We start from the raw sequence: 15,762 nt of genomic DNA, 5'->3' as shown, positions 1-15,762 counted from the left end.
GGCTGTTAAGAAGGGGCTACTGGGGTGTTTGATACCTGCAGAGGAATGGAAACAGCTTGATATCGTGGGGTAATCACATCTGCTGGAGGTTTCTGCTAAAATGATCAGCAGTGAAGTGGGTGTTGTTCATTTTCGTTAAGTCTGAAACCTAAAGGCAAGTCACCCATTTTGATGGGGGAACAGAGCCACTGTTCTACAGACTCTCAGCCATAAGGGCTGTTTAAAATTTTTAATTGAATGGAAGTTTGTATTCTAGGCACAATTATGTGTGAAAGATGGATTTTGCAGCAAGTCCCAGACATGGATTTGTGAAATAGATGGGGGTCTGAATATAATGGCCAGAGACTTGCACGCACCCCCTACACACCAGTTACTACTCAGACCCATAACCAGTCACACGACAGCAATTTACATGGATGTAAAGTCTGTGGTAGCCATATACCCACAGTGTGCCTTTGGAGACAATATACACTCAGAAAACAAGAGAGTTACCACACATAGGTAACCTCTCTCTAAGACAGACTTCTTCTCCCAATCCATTCTATAGCACCATGCAGTTGCATGCACCTACTGACCTACCCCTCGACAATACCCTCAAACCATAGTCCTTTCATTGTTTTACATCTCCCCTGCCCCCATGCAATGGCTCCTCATCGTACAATAGTCTTATTTCCTTCAATAACTTAGAAACAGAAAAATATCAAAGCACTTTCAAATCTGATCCTTACAACTGAAAAATGCCACCGATCAACCCAAGTGAGAGCAAGCAGCAGAACCAATTAACCAAACTTTGGAAAATAAGATTTTATCCAGAGTTGAATAAAGCCGGGGGAGCGGGTGATTTAGATAGGAATCCACTGCGTATTACGCCTCTTGGAGTCCATATGGCATCCTGCATGTTAAGTTTTCATTCATGTTTTCCTCTGCAAGTACACATCTGCAAGCAAGAACTGAGACAAATTTTTAAGCCAATTTATTCATTGTATTTCAATGTCAATGTTTTTCAAGTAAGAATTCATAAATCTGGCAATTTATAGAAAAAAGTCAATTTCTATTCACACAATTTATTTGAAGAGGTTTTCAAGTTATTTATAGTTAATTTAAGCTATTTTGGTAGAAAATTAACAATGGTGTTGAAATAACACCTAAAAAATATCTGCAACAGTAATTTGAATCTCACAAAAAATAAGTTACAATCATTTACTCACAAACTGCAATTGGAACAGCATCATCTCACAATAGGTTGTATATGTCAGAAAAACAGCAGAATCAATACTCTATGCAAAAAACAGATACACCAGTGTAAAAGGCAACACCATGAAATTAATGATTTCAGGTTCATTACATATTACAGGTTTCCCGTTTCAGCATTAATCTGGAGAAAATAACCACTTGGGAACTAATTTTGGCAAATAACTAACTAGAAACCCCATTTTCTAGGGTATGGCCACCCTTAATCTGTGTCCTCCTCCAGGGGCTACTAGCACTACATTGGTCCCTGGTGTTTGGCCTGGTCTACACTAGGGATTAGCTCCACATAGCTGCATTGCTCAGGGATGTGAAAAATTCACCTCCCAAAAGCAATGTAGCCATGCCAACCTAACCCCCTGTGTAGATGCAGTTAGGTCAACAAAAGCATGCTTCTATCAACCAAAACACCATCACCTTGGCATGGTGCTGTTCCTATACCAATGGAAAAACTTCTATGGGAGCAGGCTACTTCCACAATACAGAATTAAGATGGCATAAGTATAGCACCGTAGCTATGCCAATGTAGTCCCTGTAGTATAGATGTGAGATTCTAGAGAGTAAGTCACAAAGGGAAGATTGAGAATTGTGTAAAGTTGAGGAGCTTTGTGGTTTTACCATTATTTACTGATTACATTCCTCCTTCAGTATACTTCTACAATTACATCTGAATACATATTGAAAACCAGAAACCTTTATTGCTACATGTATCCAAACACTAGGTATTTACAGAAGTTAGTGTGGACAAAGTATGTTCAAGTGACATAAGGCCTGAGTGAACAGATTATGGGTATGAAGGGAGGTTATATATTTCCACCAATGCAGAAGACTCCCACGAGTATCAATCAGTTATATAAGCATCAATGGGAAAATATATTCCTCAGTGAACATTTAAAAAGCAGATGTTTTCAGACTTCATTGCACTTGATAATAAAAAGGCAGTTTATATTAAAAACATGTAAAGACCTGAACTTCTATGCAGCTCCAATACTTATTACTCTCTACTAGCTCCTCCTTTACAGTTTATGGAAGAAATAAAGCTTTTTTAGCGAATGACTGCTTTTGCATAAAACAGACCAGGAGAGAGCTTTTGAACACAAAAACACCCCCTTCAGCTCCTAGTGCACCTATGAAAAATATTCAAAATAAATGACAGGAAAGTTCCCACACTGACTCTCCTCCTCAGTGTCACTGTAACATTAGTATCATCTTGCATATGCAGAAACATCTTCTCTGCCCTACCAAATAAGCTTTTAAATAATTTATGTTGCTACTGTCAGATTGTCACTTTTCCTATGATCATCTTAGATGACTATCTGTTTAGATATACTGGGTCTACATTTTTAAGTGGACTGAAGGCAATTTCTAAGTTTGTGGCTTAGACCTTAAGTGTCTAGTTTTGGATACTCAAGTTTGTGTATCCCAAAGCTTGGATCTGGGCTTGCAAACATCACAATTCAAGACACAAAACAAGCTCATTAAGTAAAAACATGGTCATGCACATTCAGAAGCAGCTTTTTGTCCCCAAGATACACTAAATGTGATCAAGAACATGAAGTGATGAGGGAGAACAACTTATTTAGAGTGGATCCTCTTTGTGTAAACAGCAATAGCTGCATCTTTCTAAAGTTTTGTGCATCATGTAGTATCCTAAACTGGTATGAGAAAAGCCCAAATACAGCATGGGACAACAAAGGTCAATACATCCCTTTAACTGTAAGGGCTATCAGTTGTTACGGACTACGAGGCTCTCCTGTGAACAGTGTGCCTGTGTAAAATCTGGCTTTCAAAACAATGCAAAATGTACAAAAATGGCCTTTACCAAAAAAGTTGATTCTCCCTATTCCCTTCCAAGAGACAGAGTTAAGATTTAGTGTCTTAAATAGTTCTTATCAATGATCCTCCCATGAATGTATACTAGAGACAATAAATCAAACCTCATTTAATGTTTTGATCAATATTTAAGAAGAGTCTGCAGATATTAAAGTGTCCGGTACTAAGTCAGTGTTAAAAAAACAAAAACCCTATACCAATAGAGATGTTTCAATCCAGCAGCCACTGAACAAAAAATCCTTTTAGCAACCACAGAAATACAACTAATTCACAGCAGCTGGGAAATAATTTAACTGTTTTATGGCTTACTGTAATGCATTATAATAAAGTACCAACAATTAGACAGGTTACAACTTCTATTTATGGCACATCCTCAAACAAAGTTAGGACCTATGGACCTTGAAAGGATACTTAAATGGAGGTCAGAGAGGAGAAAAGAATGGTATATTTTGTGTGGGGGTGGGGGTGGGGGGGTAGGGGAGCTTACTTTCCTTATTTCAAGTTAGAAATCCACCACCTTAGATGTCTCTGTAGGTCAGACAACAGATCGGTTTATAAATTAACTAATCAAACAAACAGTGCCATCATATTGGGTGATAACTGGATTCTTCTCTCTTCGTACATAAACCAAACAGGCCGTATTCCGGTAATCCATTAAGTAGCCTCATTTGTCAATTCCTTAAACAGAAAAGATTATGCATCAAAAGTACAGAATGTACCACAACACATTTAATGTCACATGGAGGGGTTGAAATAGGATGCTCTTAGCTTCATTTTCTTGAAACGGGGATCAGCTTTCCACAGTTAAAATCCTAATTTAGCCAATCTGCATAGATTTTTCTGCATTTCAGCGGTAGGTGCTGTTATGCCCATCTGTAACTAGTTTTCAATTTCACAGCCATCTCTCTGGTTGAATGCAGTAGCCACCAGAACACCCAACAATTTAAGAGACAAAAGGTGAGGAAGAATGTCTCATACATGTGCAATAGCAGAGGAATTTAGGTAGGTGGAATTATATGACATGTTTTGGAAGATAGCCTCATCAGCAGGGCCAATGCCGCCCTTTGTGGGATCTTAACCAGAAGTTTTATACCATCTTTTTTATACCATCTTTCAGAGGAAGTAACTTGGACAGCACAATACACCATGTGGAGACATTGCTTCAGTTTCAACTCTAAGGACAGAATGCTAATTTTCACCAAAATAAGAAAAATCACTACAAGAAATAATTAGTGAAACTTCAAAAAGCACCCAAGGTTTTATTTTATGTTTGGTTAGAGATCTCACATCATCAAGTGAGAAGTCAAGCAGCTAAGCTTAAAAAATAAATCTAATGAGATTGCAGCTCCAGGACTCAGTATGCTACATAAGTTACAATGAAAACAATGGGTTTCAGAGTAGCAGCCGTTTTAGTCTGTATCCGCAAAAAGAAAAGGAGGACTTGTGGCACCTTAGAGACTAACCAATTTATTTGAGCATAAGCTTTTGTGATGCATCCGATGAAGTGAGCTGTAGCTCACGAAAGCTTGTGCTCAAATTTGTTAGTCTCTAAGGTGCCACAAGTCCTCCTCCTCTTTTTAATGAGAACAATGTTTATTAGATGCACCATTAGTCTTTTTTCCTTTGGAGCAAGGGTCATACTCTGACATCTTTAGGTGTTAATAATTAAGTGATTCCCGTTTGATTTCTGGTACAGTGATGAAGCGACTACATTACAGGACAATTTACAATTTGGCAGCTTCTGTATAAAATGGCTTTGCTGCACTAGTGCTCCAGATACTGTCCTAGCAAGGAGAGATTCTTCTCCCCCTGCAGTAGCTCTAGTATCACAAGGTTGCCCAGAAGACAGATGAACAACAACTGTGTTGTTGCCTGGTGCTGATTCACTGCATACAAGACAGGAAATTTAACCTCAGTTAAATTAAGTAAATAATCTTCTAATTGACACTGCAGCTCCAATGCAGTCATCAAGACTCAAATGAGCCAGTGGGATTATGCTGCTGTAAATAAGAAAGCATGTGACCAAATGTGACTTTTTAAAGAGGGAAGTCCCTTCTAATTAAGGGATTTTTCCCTTTTGAGTTTGTTAACCAGTTTCAATTTTATATCCTCCCCACCCCCGAAGCCTACCATGTAAATAATATGTTAAAAGCCCATCTCTGCATGCCTGCCTTAAATTTCTTTTAAAAATATAGCTGAGGTTTTGAAGTTTGTTTTTAGCCAGTGAACCCTCACTTTATGATAACTTGAAAACAAGAGGAGGAACATGATCTGAAGGTCAGAGAGATTCAGAGATTCTGTTTTCCCAGGCCTTTATTCCTGCAGGTGTCATGTGAGAGCTGATAAGACTTAGTTTTAGTGGGTGGGAAGGAATTAAGATTCACATTGGTTCCAAGCATGAGAGTTTAGATATGCACTTAGATTACGGGACAAAGCATTTTTAAACAAATAAACCCAACATTTAAAAAAAATAATAATAATCATAAGCAGAAATGGGCACAGTATTGACTTGCTTTCTAATGTCAAATTTCATATTGTTGTAGGTGTCCCAGATGCGGTCAGGAATCAGTACTGCAATTAAAACTAAAGAGTTCTCATTAAGCTTGTTAAAAATGTACCTACTTGTACAAATTTGTTTTAATAGAGTACTGACTTGTAACTGGGTTTCTCAGCCAGGGCCCGCCTTCGAGTGCTGCACTATCCACTTAAGTGGCAGCTCATCAAACTCATTTTCGGATATATTCCAGAGTTAGTAAATCAAAGGCAAGCCTCTCAATTTGATTTTTACCATTAAACTTTCTGAGAAGTACAGGCCACACGCAATCTTTAAAACACAATGCAAGAAAAAGTAGCATTGAACAGTATGAGCAACAGACTGAATAGAAAAATTATTTTCAGATCACTAGAACAGTGTTCCAGAGTCATTAACAGTTTGGGTCAGTGTTTCAGAAATGTATGGCCACTATGCTGTTAAGTATCTGCTTCAGGCTGAAAACTTGCCGTTTGTATTTTTTTTAAAACAAAAAGCTCAAAATAAGCCACGTGGGTCTATATTGTAAGAAAGCAAAATAATGTATATACATACGACATTTGTGTTTCTGCTGTTCAAAGACACTATTTTTAAACCTTGTTAATCTATTGTTAACTTTTAAACAAAGGACTGTCTCTGAAAATAAATATTTACTGCACATGCACACAATTCTTCCCATTTAAAAAAAAGTTTGTTTTTTTTAAAATGCATAGGCCCACCATGCTCTGTTCACTTTATATACATGGACAAATCTAGTTAGTTATATTACAGGATGCACTGCGGCATCAAGAGAAGACTGAAAAAAGTGTATATGAGCAAAATAATGAAGCTGTTCAGTTTGCTAAGTCTGTACAAACAGACCAATAGCTCCAAGTGGATCAGAACTGAACACACATTCGAATTGTTTGAACTCCTCTCTCTCTTTCAAGGAGAGCTGAAAATACATTTGCCCTTTTAGGTCTTTAAGCCAGGCCCTCAAAGTAGTTTAAAAGAAAAGAAGTATAGGACACAGGCTAAAACTCTTATTTTAAACTCCCAGTTATGCCACACTACTGCAGAGAATATGATTCTCTGTCAGCGTGCTCCAAAGGGTACATCTTGTTTACTAGATGTACAAATCAAATCAAAAAAGCACCATGGACTATACAGTTCAAGTGTTTATGCAGAACTCCTGCTTCAGGTAAGAATTCTGCACAAACAAAAAAACAAAAAAGAACTTACAGCGCAACGGGATGAGTTGCAAATAGAGTTCCAGCATTCACCTGCATTTTCTTACTAACTATAGGTTTAATTCCCACCCTTAACTTTTCTCTGTGTGCATGAGCAACAAATAGCATTGAAAGCTTTCTTGTTGAGAACAAACAAATGGAAGATAAGAACATTTAAACTAGTGTAGAGACCCTGTAGAATTATCTAGTTCAAATAACTAACCTGAGATGTACTTTGCTCCGATTAACATTATCATGCTACTCACTATATAAAAACCCAAAGGCAGACTAGAGAAGATACTAGAGTCACCTGATGTCATCCAGTAGAAGGAGTTTCCAGTCAAGCAAACGAAAAGAGAAATATATGTAAATTGCAGTATTTGCGTTAAGAATCATATGAACAGCAAAAAAGTTACAAAAAAGAGTAGTAACATTCACAAAAATGTTATTAAAAGTGTTACATGCATGCCATATAGAGAAGTCCAAGCCATATACATTTGAATCTGGATCCAGAATCCTCTTTCAAAAGTTATTAGGTAGAGCCCATCTCTAATATTATTCAGCATAAAGCCACAAGCAGAAAGCAAGCACAATTATTCCAAAATAAGAGTGAAGGCAAATACCAAAGATTCTCCCAGTGGTAACCTGAGATCACTGCAAGTAGATTTTGGTAAATAGTTATATTCTGCTTGTGAAATTGCACTCCATATGATTTTATGAAAATATGCTAATGAGTGTGAATATAATGTAACTGGAATATGCTTCATCCAAAAGGTCTCTTGTAAGGTATCATTACAAAGCTTAATCTACCGAGTGTGTTCATCCTATTTGTATGAATGTATCATTCTTGTATATGAAACCGGAAATATAAAATATAACTCTGAGGTCTTACTTTAGTTATGCAAAGTGTGGGCCATTAATGGTGGTTTAGAATCTTGATGGCTCCCATCAACTAGGACAATTGACTGTAGATGGCTCTGTTTATTTGCAAGCCTTCCTATGAGTCAGGTCAGGAAGAATGAAGGCTGGGGGGGGGGGGGGGGGGGGTCTCACAGGACATGTGATCAAGTCTTAAACCTGGTGCTTTTCCATTTAGAAGGAGGGGCGGGGACCCAAAGAGACAAAAGCTTCCACCCTTGTGCCTAAGGTATGTAAAGTGATGGAACAGAATAAAGGGGGCTGCAGTCATGAAAAATCCCCTAGTTACCACCTGAGCTAGAACAAGGACTGTACCAGTGAAAGGATTGGGCCCATACCAGGAAGGAGTCCAGTCTGTGAAAGAAGCTTATTGGAACATTTCATCTGTAACCAGTTTCTTAAATGTATTAGGCTTAGACTTGCATGTTTTGCTTTATTTTACTTGGTACTTACTTTGTTCTGTCTGTTATTACTTGGAACCACTTAAATCCTACTTTTTATTTAATAAAATCACTTTTTGTTCATTAATTTACCCAGAGCAAGTATTAATTCCCGGGGCAGCATACAGCTGTGCATATCTATCAGTGTTATAGAGGGCGAACAATTTATGAGTTTACTCTGTATAATCTTTATACAGTGTAAAATGGATTTATTTGGGGTTTGGACCCCATTGGGAACTGGGTATCTGGATGTTGGAGACGGAAGCAATTCTTAAGCTGTTTTCAGTTAAGCCTGCAGCTTTTGAGGGACATGGTTCAGACCTGTGTCTGTGTTTGCAGCAGGCTAGCGGGTCTGGCTCAACATGACAGGGTACTGACGTCCCGAGCTGCCAGGGAAAATGGGCTCAGAGGTAGTCTCAGCACACCAGGTGGCAGTCCCAAAGGAGTTTCTGTGACCCAACCTGTCACACTGCTTATCACTTTAAGTGAAAAGGAAAATAAGCATATTTTTTGAGGGCTGGAAGAATTTTCAATTCTGTTAATGGGGAAACACCCTGTATACGCACTTCATTCTCTAGCTGTTGGTGATTTTAGGGTACATAACATTCGAGTTTGTCCCATGTAAGGCATCCCAGTCACAACTGACATTTTACTGAAAAAGAACTTTTGTCATTTGTATTAAGATTATGTATTTGCTCTTCTAGGGATTCCAGATAAATTTGTTTTTTGCGCTTGTGACATTAAATGAGGTATGTGTATCTAGTCCAATCCTTTTTAAAAAAATGACAATGAACTGAGTATTTAAATGTACACTGAATTAATAAGATGTCCAATTAATATGCATTTAAACTGTTCCCAGGAGCAAAGTAATTCCCTCTAGTTGCTGCAGCTTCCCTCTTTCAAAATGCTTCCCCCTCAACCTCTCCATTTTCTCGTGAGTTTGGTTCTTAAATCCAATTTTTGTAACATTGCAATATAGTTGTATTTTTTGTGTGCTCTAGAGAAATACATATAGCATTGTGTGCTTTAAATCTCTCTCCCTCCCCAAATAAGACGTATATTATAATCTACTTTGAGCAGTCTAGCTCAAACATTGTCAGAAATACTTTCACTGATCTTAGGTCAGTGCTTCATTTACCTTACTAACATGAGTTGAGAATGTCTTTTGCAAGGATCTAAAGTTGCAACTTCTCTCTCTGAGGAAGGGTTGCCCTTCCACAGAGAGGGCAGCATGCTGCATGGACCATTTCTATAGCTCATTTAGCTCAAATCAAAATCAGCCTTATTTTATAGGCCTGAATCTAGCCATATGGGACTATTCTTAATCAGTTGATGATTACACTCCAACTCCGGCAGCTTTTGTTTAAATTGAACTTGCTGATACCACAGAGTATGAAATGATATGCTACTTTAAAAATGTAGCTACTGTTTAGTTGTTCAGAAAGTTGTTGCTTTCTCTGTATGGGGCATATAGTCAGAGCCATGTTATTTTTACTTCATAATAATTAGTACACGGATTCTCAACCTGTGGGTCACAATCAGTTTCAAGGAGTTATTGCCCTCCCCTCTCTCCATCCCTCTTTTTTTTTTTAAAAATAGGGACATGAGGGTCCTAAAACATTTTCCTTTTGTAGCATGGGGCCACATTATGGAAGTGTCTGAGAACCGCTGTATTAACTCTTAGCTTCCAGCTTTATACTATGTTTGTTCTCTTACTGCAGACATCTTTACTGATGCAGTTCAGAGGAAGCTACAGTCTGCTCTTGGTGTACATGCCCAAGATTTTAATATCTTTGCAGTGACTTAAGCATCACAAGTAAATCTCCTTAAAAGTTACATAGGAAAATCCACTTCCTGTTTGATTTGTTTTACATCTATAGCCCTTTTACTGCAAATAATATCTTTTTTCAATTAAAGGATCTGATAATGTCAATAAGGAAATAGGCCATTATCCTTTCAACTGTACAGTTTATATTTTAAAAGGAATAACTATTCAACAAGGTTAAATACCTTGATTTCAGAGCTCCAGGGATAAAGATTTTTAAACCTTAAAATGCTGTTTGCTTAGAAGCAGAGATAGACAATTCAGTGTTACCAAGTGCTAAAATGTAATAAAAAGCGAGGTTTTTTTCTGTCTTTTACAGGAGAAAAATATATCTCCATAATGTAGAGGGCTACTGATGTTTTGAAGGACCTTCAACTTGTGCTAGTCACTGAAGTATAAAATATAATGGTTTACCATTTGCCTGAGGTTCGGATGTCTCCCAGCCCATTGATTTCATTACAGCTTTCTTCCACCTGGCATAGCGATATTCACTTTCTGGAATCACAAAGAGGAATTAATGTAATTTCACGTTAGATTTCCACACATTAAATTCACCATTAAGCCTCTGTCCTGCAAAGATTTCCCAAAGAATACACAGCAGTTATTTAAGAACTCATCCCCATTACAACAGAATATCTGGAGTGATAAAAAAAAGAGACTCATGCATGAACAACTAGCAATTTATCAATTCTTCACAGCTCTAAACATTTATAGAGTAAGGATTACAGACTTTATTCTCTACTGCATTTCACTTAGAATCATAGAAATGTAGGACTGGAAGGGGCCTCTGTAGGTCATCTACCCCAGTCCCTTGCACTGAGGCAGCACTGCGGGCTTGGCTACACTTGCGAGTTACAGCGCAATAAAAGGAGCCCCAGGCACACTAGCTCAACACCCGTCCACACTGGCAAGGCACATAGAGCGCTCTGACTCCACGGCTACAGCACTCCTGGTACTCCACCTTGGCGAGCGGAATAACATTTGCTGCGCCCCCCGCTGGAGCGCAATTGCATTACTGCGCTCTGATCAGCCTCCAGAAACATCCCATAATCCCCTTAAGTCAAGTGGCCACTCTTCTCATTGTTTTTGAATCACTGTAGGAATGCAGATATGCCCTTTGAAAGCGCTGTTTCTGACAGCCCGCATGCTTATCTGCTTCAAGACAAAGCAACTATTAGTGTGGAATGCTCTGGGGGGGGGGGGCAGGGGAGGGAGGGAAGGTCTGCTGCTGTCTGAACTTACAAGACAGCATGCTGACATGCTCTCAGCCCCCCCAAAACCCACTCGCTCTCCCCCCCCACATTCACACAACACACTCCCTGTTACACTCCACCCGGCCCATTTGAAAAGCATGTTGCAGTCACTTGCATGCTGGGATAGCTGCCCATAATGCACCACGCCCAATGAGAGTGCTGCAAATGTGGCCACGCCAGCGTGCTTGAAGCTGTCAGCGTGGACAGAATGCAGCGCTTTCCCTACTGTGCTCTATGAAGGCTGCTCTACGTCTGCAAGTGTAGCCATGCCCTGGGTATTATTTAGGCCATCCCTAACAGGTGTTTGTCTAGCCTGCTCTTAAAAACCTCCAATGATGGAGATTTCACAACCCACCTAAGTAATTTGTTCCAGTGCTTAACTACCTTGACTGTTAGAAAGTTTTTCCTAATGTCCAACCTAAACCTCCCTTGCTGCAATTTAAGCCCATTGCTTCTTGTCCTATCATCAGTGGTTAAGGAGAACAATTTATAACAACCCTGTGTGTACCTGAAGACTGTTGTCATATCCCCTCCGCCCACAGTTCCTCAGTCTTCTCTTCTACAGACTAAACACATCCACTTTTTTCAATCTGTCCTCATGGTCATGTTTTTTAGACCTTTAATCATTTGTTGCTCTCCTTCCTCTCGACTTTCTCCAATTTGTCCAAATCTTTCCCAAGTGTGGTGCCCAGAATTGAATAGAACTCCAGCCGACACCTTATCTGTGCTGAGTTGAGTAGAAGAATTACTTCTCACATCTTGCTTATAAAACACTCCTGGCTAACACATCCCAGAATGATGTTTGCTTTTTTTTTTTTTGAGGCAGTATAATGCTGTAGACTTCTATTTAGTTTGTGATCCACTATAACCTCCAGATCCTTTTCTGCTGTACCTGTTCCTAAGCAGTCATTTGCTGTCATTCTGACTCAACTGTGACTCAACACAGGTAAAACTAAATATGCTGGGATATGGGTAGTGGAGAATCAGGCTTTAAAACTCAACTTTTCCCCTACAAATTCACTAGGCAGATTGGTAAGTATAATCCAAATTGAAGCAGTAGTAGTCACTTTGAAGTTAATATACTAGGAGAGGAAATCGACAGAAATTTATTGCTGTTAAAAACACCCAGACAAAAAAATTGTGCAAAGAGCAATGCAATCAAATATTAAAACCTCTAATAAAAAGGGAGAAATGCTTGAGTCTTGCACATGTATCTGTTCTTAGGTTCTTCTGGAGACAGAAACTTAGCATTATAATGAATACAAGATGACACATTAGTTAGAACAGTGAGCTAATTTTAAAGATAACAACCTGCTCTACATAGAAAAAGTTTCTCCTAAAATTATAAAAAGTTGGCCCCTTCTGCAGCCCTGTGTGGGCTGACAACTGTGTGGACTCTTTAGGGGCCACTAGCATCCTTTGCCAACAATTTTCAACACTGAGGACTCAGAGGGGTAAGTGGGATTTTTTTAATCAGTTTTTAATTGGTTGAAACCAAAAGCCACCAAATCCAGTCACACTAAACGACATGCTCCTATGTAAAGAGCTTTGGTATTAAGTCATTTTTGCCTGCTCCATCATTATTGTCCAACTATTGGCAAAGCAAGCAGACGGAACCCACACCTCCCTCCTAAAAAGCCAGAAGCATCAAGCACTACAGACTTGTTACCACAGTCTGAGTGGTAGGGGGGAGGGATAGCTCAGTGTTTTGAGCACTGGCCTGCTAAATCCAGGGTTGTGAGTTCAATCCTTGAGGGGGCCATTTAGGGATCTGGGACAAAAATTGGGGATTGGTCCTGCTTTGACCAGGGGGTTGGACTAGATTACCTCCTGAGGTCCCTTCCAACCCTGATATTCTATGATTCTATGAAATGGTACCGCTAATTACCAGTAACTATCTTTACAGTGGGGTGTTCAACTTTTGGCCAACCATTCAATTTACATTTATATGTATGCTAACAGAAAGGGGCTGCTGGGGAGTTTTCAGATAATTTTTTAAAGTTCAAATTTCAAATTTCTTTTACCCTCAGGATTGATCTGTGGTTCAAATCGTTCCCATGTCACTGCCGTCAAATCCCCAGGATTCAGACTCCAAACTCCAACTCCTTCCGCTGCTCCGGCTGCCATTGCAGCTCCTAGTGCTGTTGTTTCAGGCATTGATGGCTTCACTAAAGTAAAACAAAGGAACACAAACCATCTTTCTTTATGGGTCAAAGTGCATAGACAAAAGAGGCCTAACTGGGCTATTATACACCTAGCTTCCCTAAGGTTTAAAGTTTGCAAACCTCCCTTTAAACACAGTTGTCACGGTTACTGGTCTAATATGTCTGACCTCAATGGAGTGCATCTCCCTCAAGCTTCTAGCCTTCTCTCACTCTTCTCTCACAGCCTCGGGCTGTGGTTCCCAGATGCTAACCACCATTACCTCAACAAGCCTGACTTACGTTCAGTACCTGCAGTTCTGTGCCCTCCTTAGTCAGTGACTTGTGGTTATCACAGTGACCAAATAGCCTTCTTAAAGCTAAGTATTATTTATTTAGAACAAAAACATTTCAGAGAAAACTAGTATTAAAAACTATACACACATCTAGCTAGACAGGTGTCTTTCCATCTTCCGCAGGGGAAGGGAAGCAGGAGGGAGATAATTCTTCCTCCTGTCTCTGCTCAGTCTTTCTGATCCCTTCCCTTCTCAGGGAACACATCACTTTAATTATTTACAACCCTTCGGTCTGTTAACTCTCAGCAATGGCAAAAATAAGGCTCGCAACTTCACTGGAGACAGAACATAGGATTCTCAAAGTTATGAAGTGTGTGCCAGGGCTCTCTTATCTGGGAGCCATTGTGTTGCCTTCCTGCTTGTTTTTCCAGCAACCCGTATTAAGTTAGCTCTATACACGGACACAGAAAATTCTATTAACTCAATACAACTATATGGAAACTACCCTGGCCAGGTCAGATACCACATTAATAAATTACATATCAGTATTCGCAGCAGCTCCACATTGCCACAGCAGTATTACAGTAAGGGTTTGGGAAAGGTGTTCTATTCTCACTGCTGCTGAAGTTCTGTAATCCTATAAAAGTTTTGTGGTATAATACTGCAAGAGGCTTTAAAGAGCAACCCACTTAGAGCAATGGCGCTCAGTCTCAAGAGCTGAAGAGCCTTTTCACCATACAATGGCCTTGCAGGCACAGCTTGATGCCCTTTATTATAATCCCGTTGCGCTGCTGTTGCATCAATATCTTTCGTCTGTGAAACTTCATTTCCTGAAGAAGTGCTAACTTCTTTATTCCCCTCAGCTGGCCTCTTCCGTGGGAGGGATCTTATCTAGGTTTCTGTACTACATTCACCACATTAATACATGGAAAATCCTTAAATTATTTTCTTTTCTTCCTTCTCCACCCACCTCTTCATAGCCAATGTGGGAGATACCCCTTCCCCCCACATCATTGGGTGCAGAACACTGACATTTCTCTTTGGTCTTTCCACATTCTACACTTTGAGTCATGGAACTTCCTTCCACTTAAGCCACGTGGCAGAGCTGAGAGGGCAGAATGAAGGGGGGGGGGGGAGAGGGTAAGGAAGTGAGGGGGGGGAAGGTACAACTCCTAGCAGCTGCCACCCTACTGGCGATTTTGTTTAGCGCTCCCCCATATATATGATGCAGTTGGGGTGCAATCTTGTGAACTGGCCTCTACATCAGACTCCAACAACCTACATGTGGGTTTAGAATCTGAACCGGGATGAGAAACCTTGCGTAAGAAGAACCTGCACCAGATCTTAGATCTCTACTATGATGCTGTAATGCTTCAGTAACGGAAGTCAGAAAGAGCCAAGCACCTCTAGAATACTACAATCCTTATTGGGCCTTGGACACTCCCCTCCCACAAACCAGGCTAGCCAGTGCTTTTATTTAAATCCCCATCCCACCCCCGAACAGCGATGGGAAGGGCCAGCAGCAAAAAAAGCTAATACTTTACATATGAAGTTTGTTCAGCTTTTTAGACTCTGATTGTGTTCTTGAGAAGTCTAAACAGTCAGTTTGCACTTACCTACTGGAATACATAGAATATCTGCTTGGAGCTGCATAAGAATCTTGTTGTTAGTCATGCCTCCATCTACTTGTAACTCGCTCAGTGGTATCCCGCAGTCCTTGTTCATAGCATCTAAAATCTGAAAGAAGAGCACTACATATTATACATTTTACTGTGCAGAAACACAAGAGCCTCTTTCAATACAAAGAAAGATTGTTGAAGAATTCCAGACTGAGAACATTCCTCTGAAGTCCTATTCATCCACAAAAGAGAAAGCAGGCAGTGACGATACTGGTTTGCTCCCACATTACTCAAACATATACTCTTAAAATATGTGTACAGGAAAGGTGTTAGACTCTTATTACTGCTACAGACTTGTAGAGAGTCTACAAACCATGCTTAAAAGGCCCATGTACATCAGACCTGAATAAAAATATATCTAACCTCTAGAGCCGAGAAGATGGCTTCATCT

The 15,762-nt window shown here is 39.7% G+C and overlaps 1 protein-coding gene across 2 annotated transcripts in view; it reads right to left on the bottom strand.

The window, feature by feature from the left end:
- Positions 1-1,089: 1,089 nt before the first annotated feature.
- Positions 1,090-15,762, bottom strand: part of GK (glycerol kinase) — a 46,449-nt gene continuing 31,776 nt past the window's right edge. The window contains exons 16-20 of one of the 2 annotated variants that reach the window (XM_084616939.1): positions 15,309-15,429; positions 13,280-13,423; positions 10,417-10,497; positions 7,043-7,129; positions 1,090-3,759 (exon numbers count right to left, since the gene is read on the bottom strand). In XM_084616939.1, the coding sequence (XP_084473065.1) occupies positions 3,746-3,759; positions 7,043-7,129; positions 10,417-10,497; positions 13,280-13,423; positions 15,309-15,429 (447 nt within the window). In that variant the 3' untranslated portion in view covers positions 1,090-3,745. The remainder of the gene's footprint in view (positions 3,760-7,042; positions 7,130-10,416; positions 10,498-13,279; positions 13,424-15,308; positions 15,430-15,762) is intronic. The other variant, XM_084616940.1, reaches the window with a different exon arrangement.

This window comes from Lepidochelys olivacea (genome assembly GCF_965140295.1).
Source record: "Lepidochelys olivacea isolate rLepOli2 genome assembly, chromosome: 1".
Taxonomy (NCBI): domain Eukaryota; kingdom Metazoa; phylum Chordata; order Testudines; family Cheloniidae; genus Lepidochelys; species Lepidochelys olivacea.
Note: the sequence above shows the minus strand (reverse complement) of the source record. Positions and strands in the feature narration are given on the sequence as shown.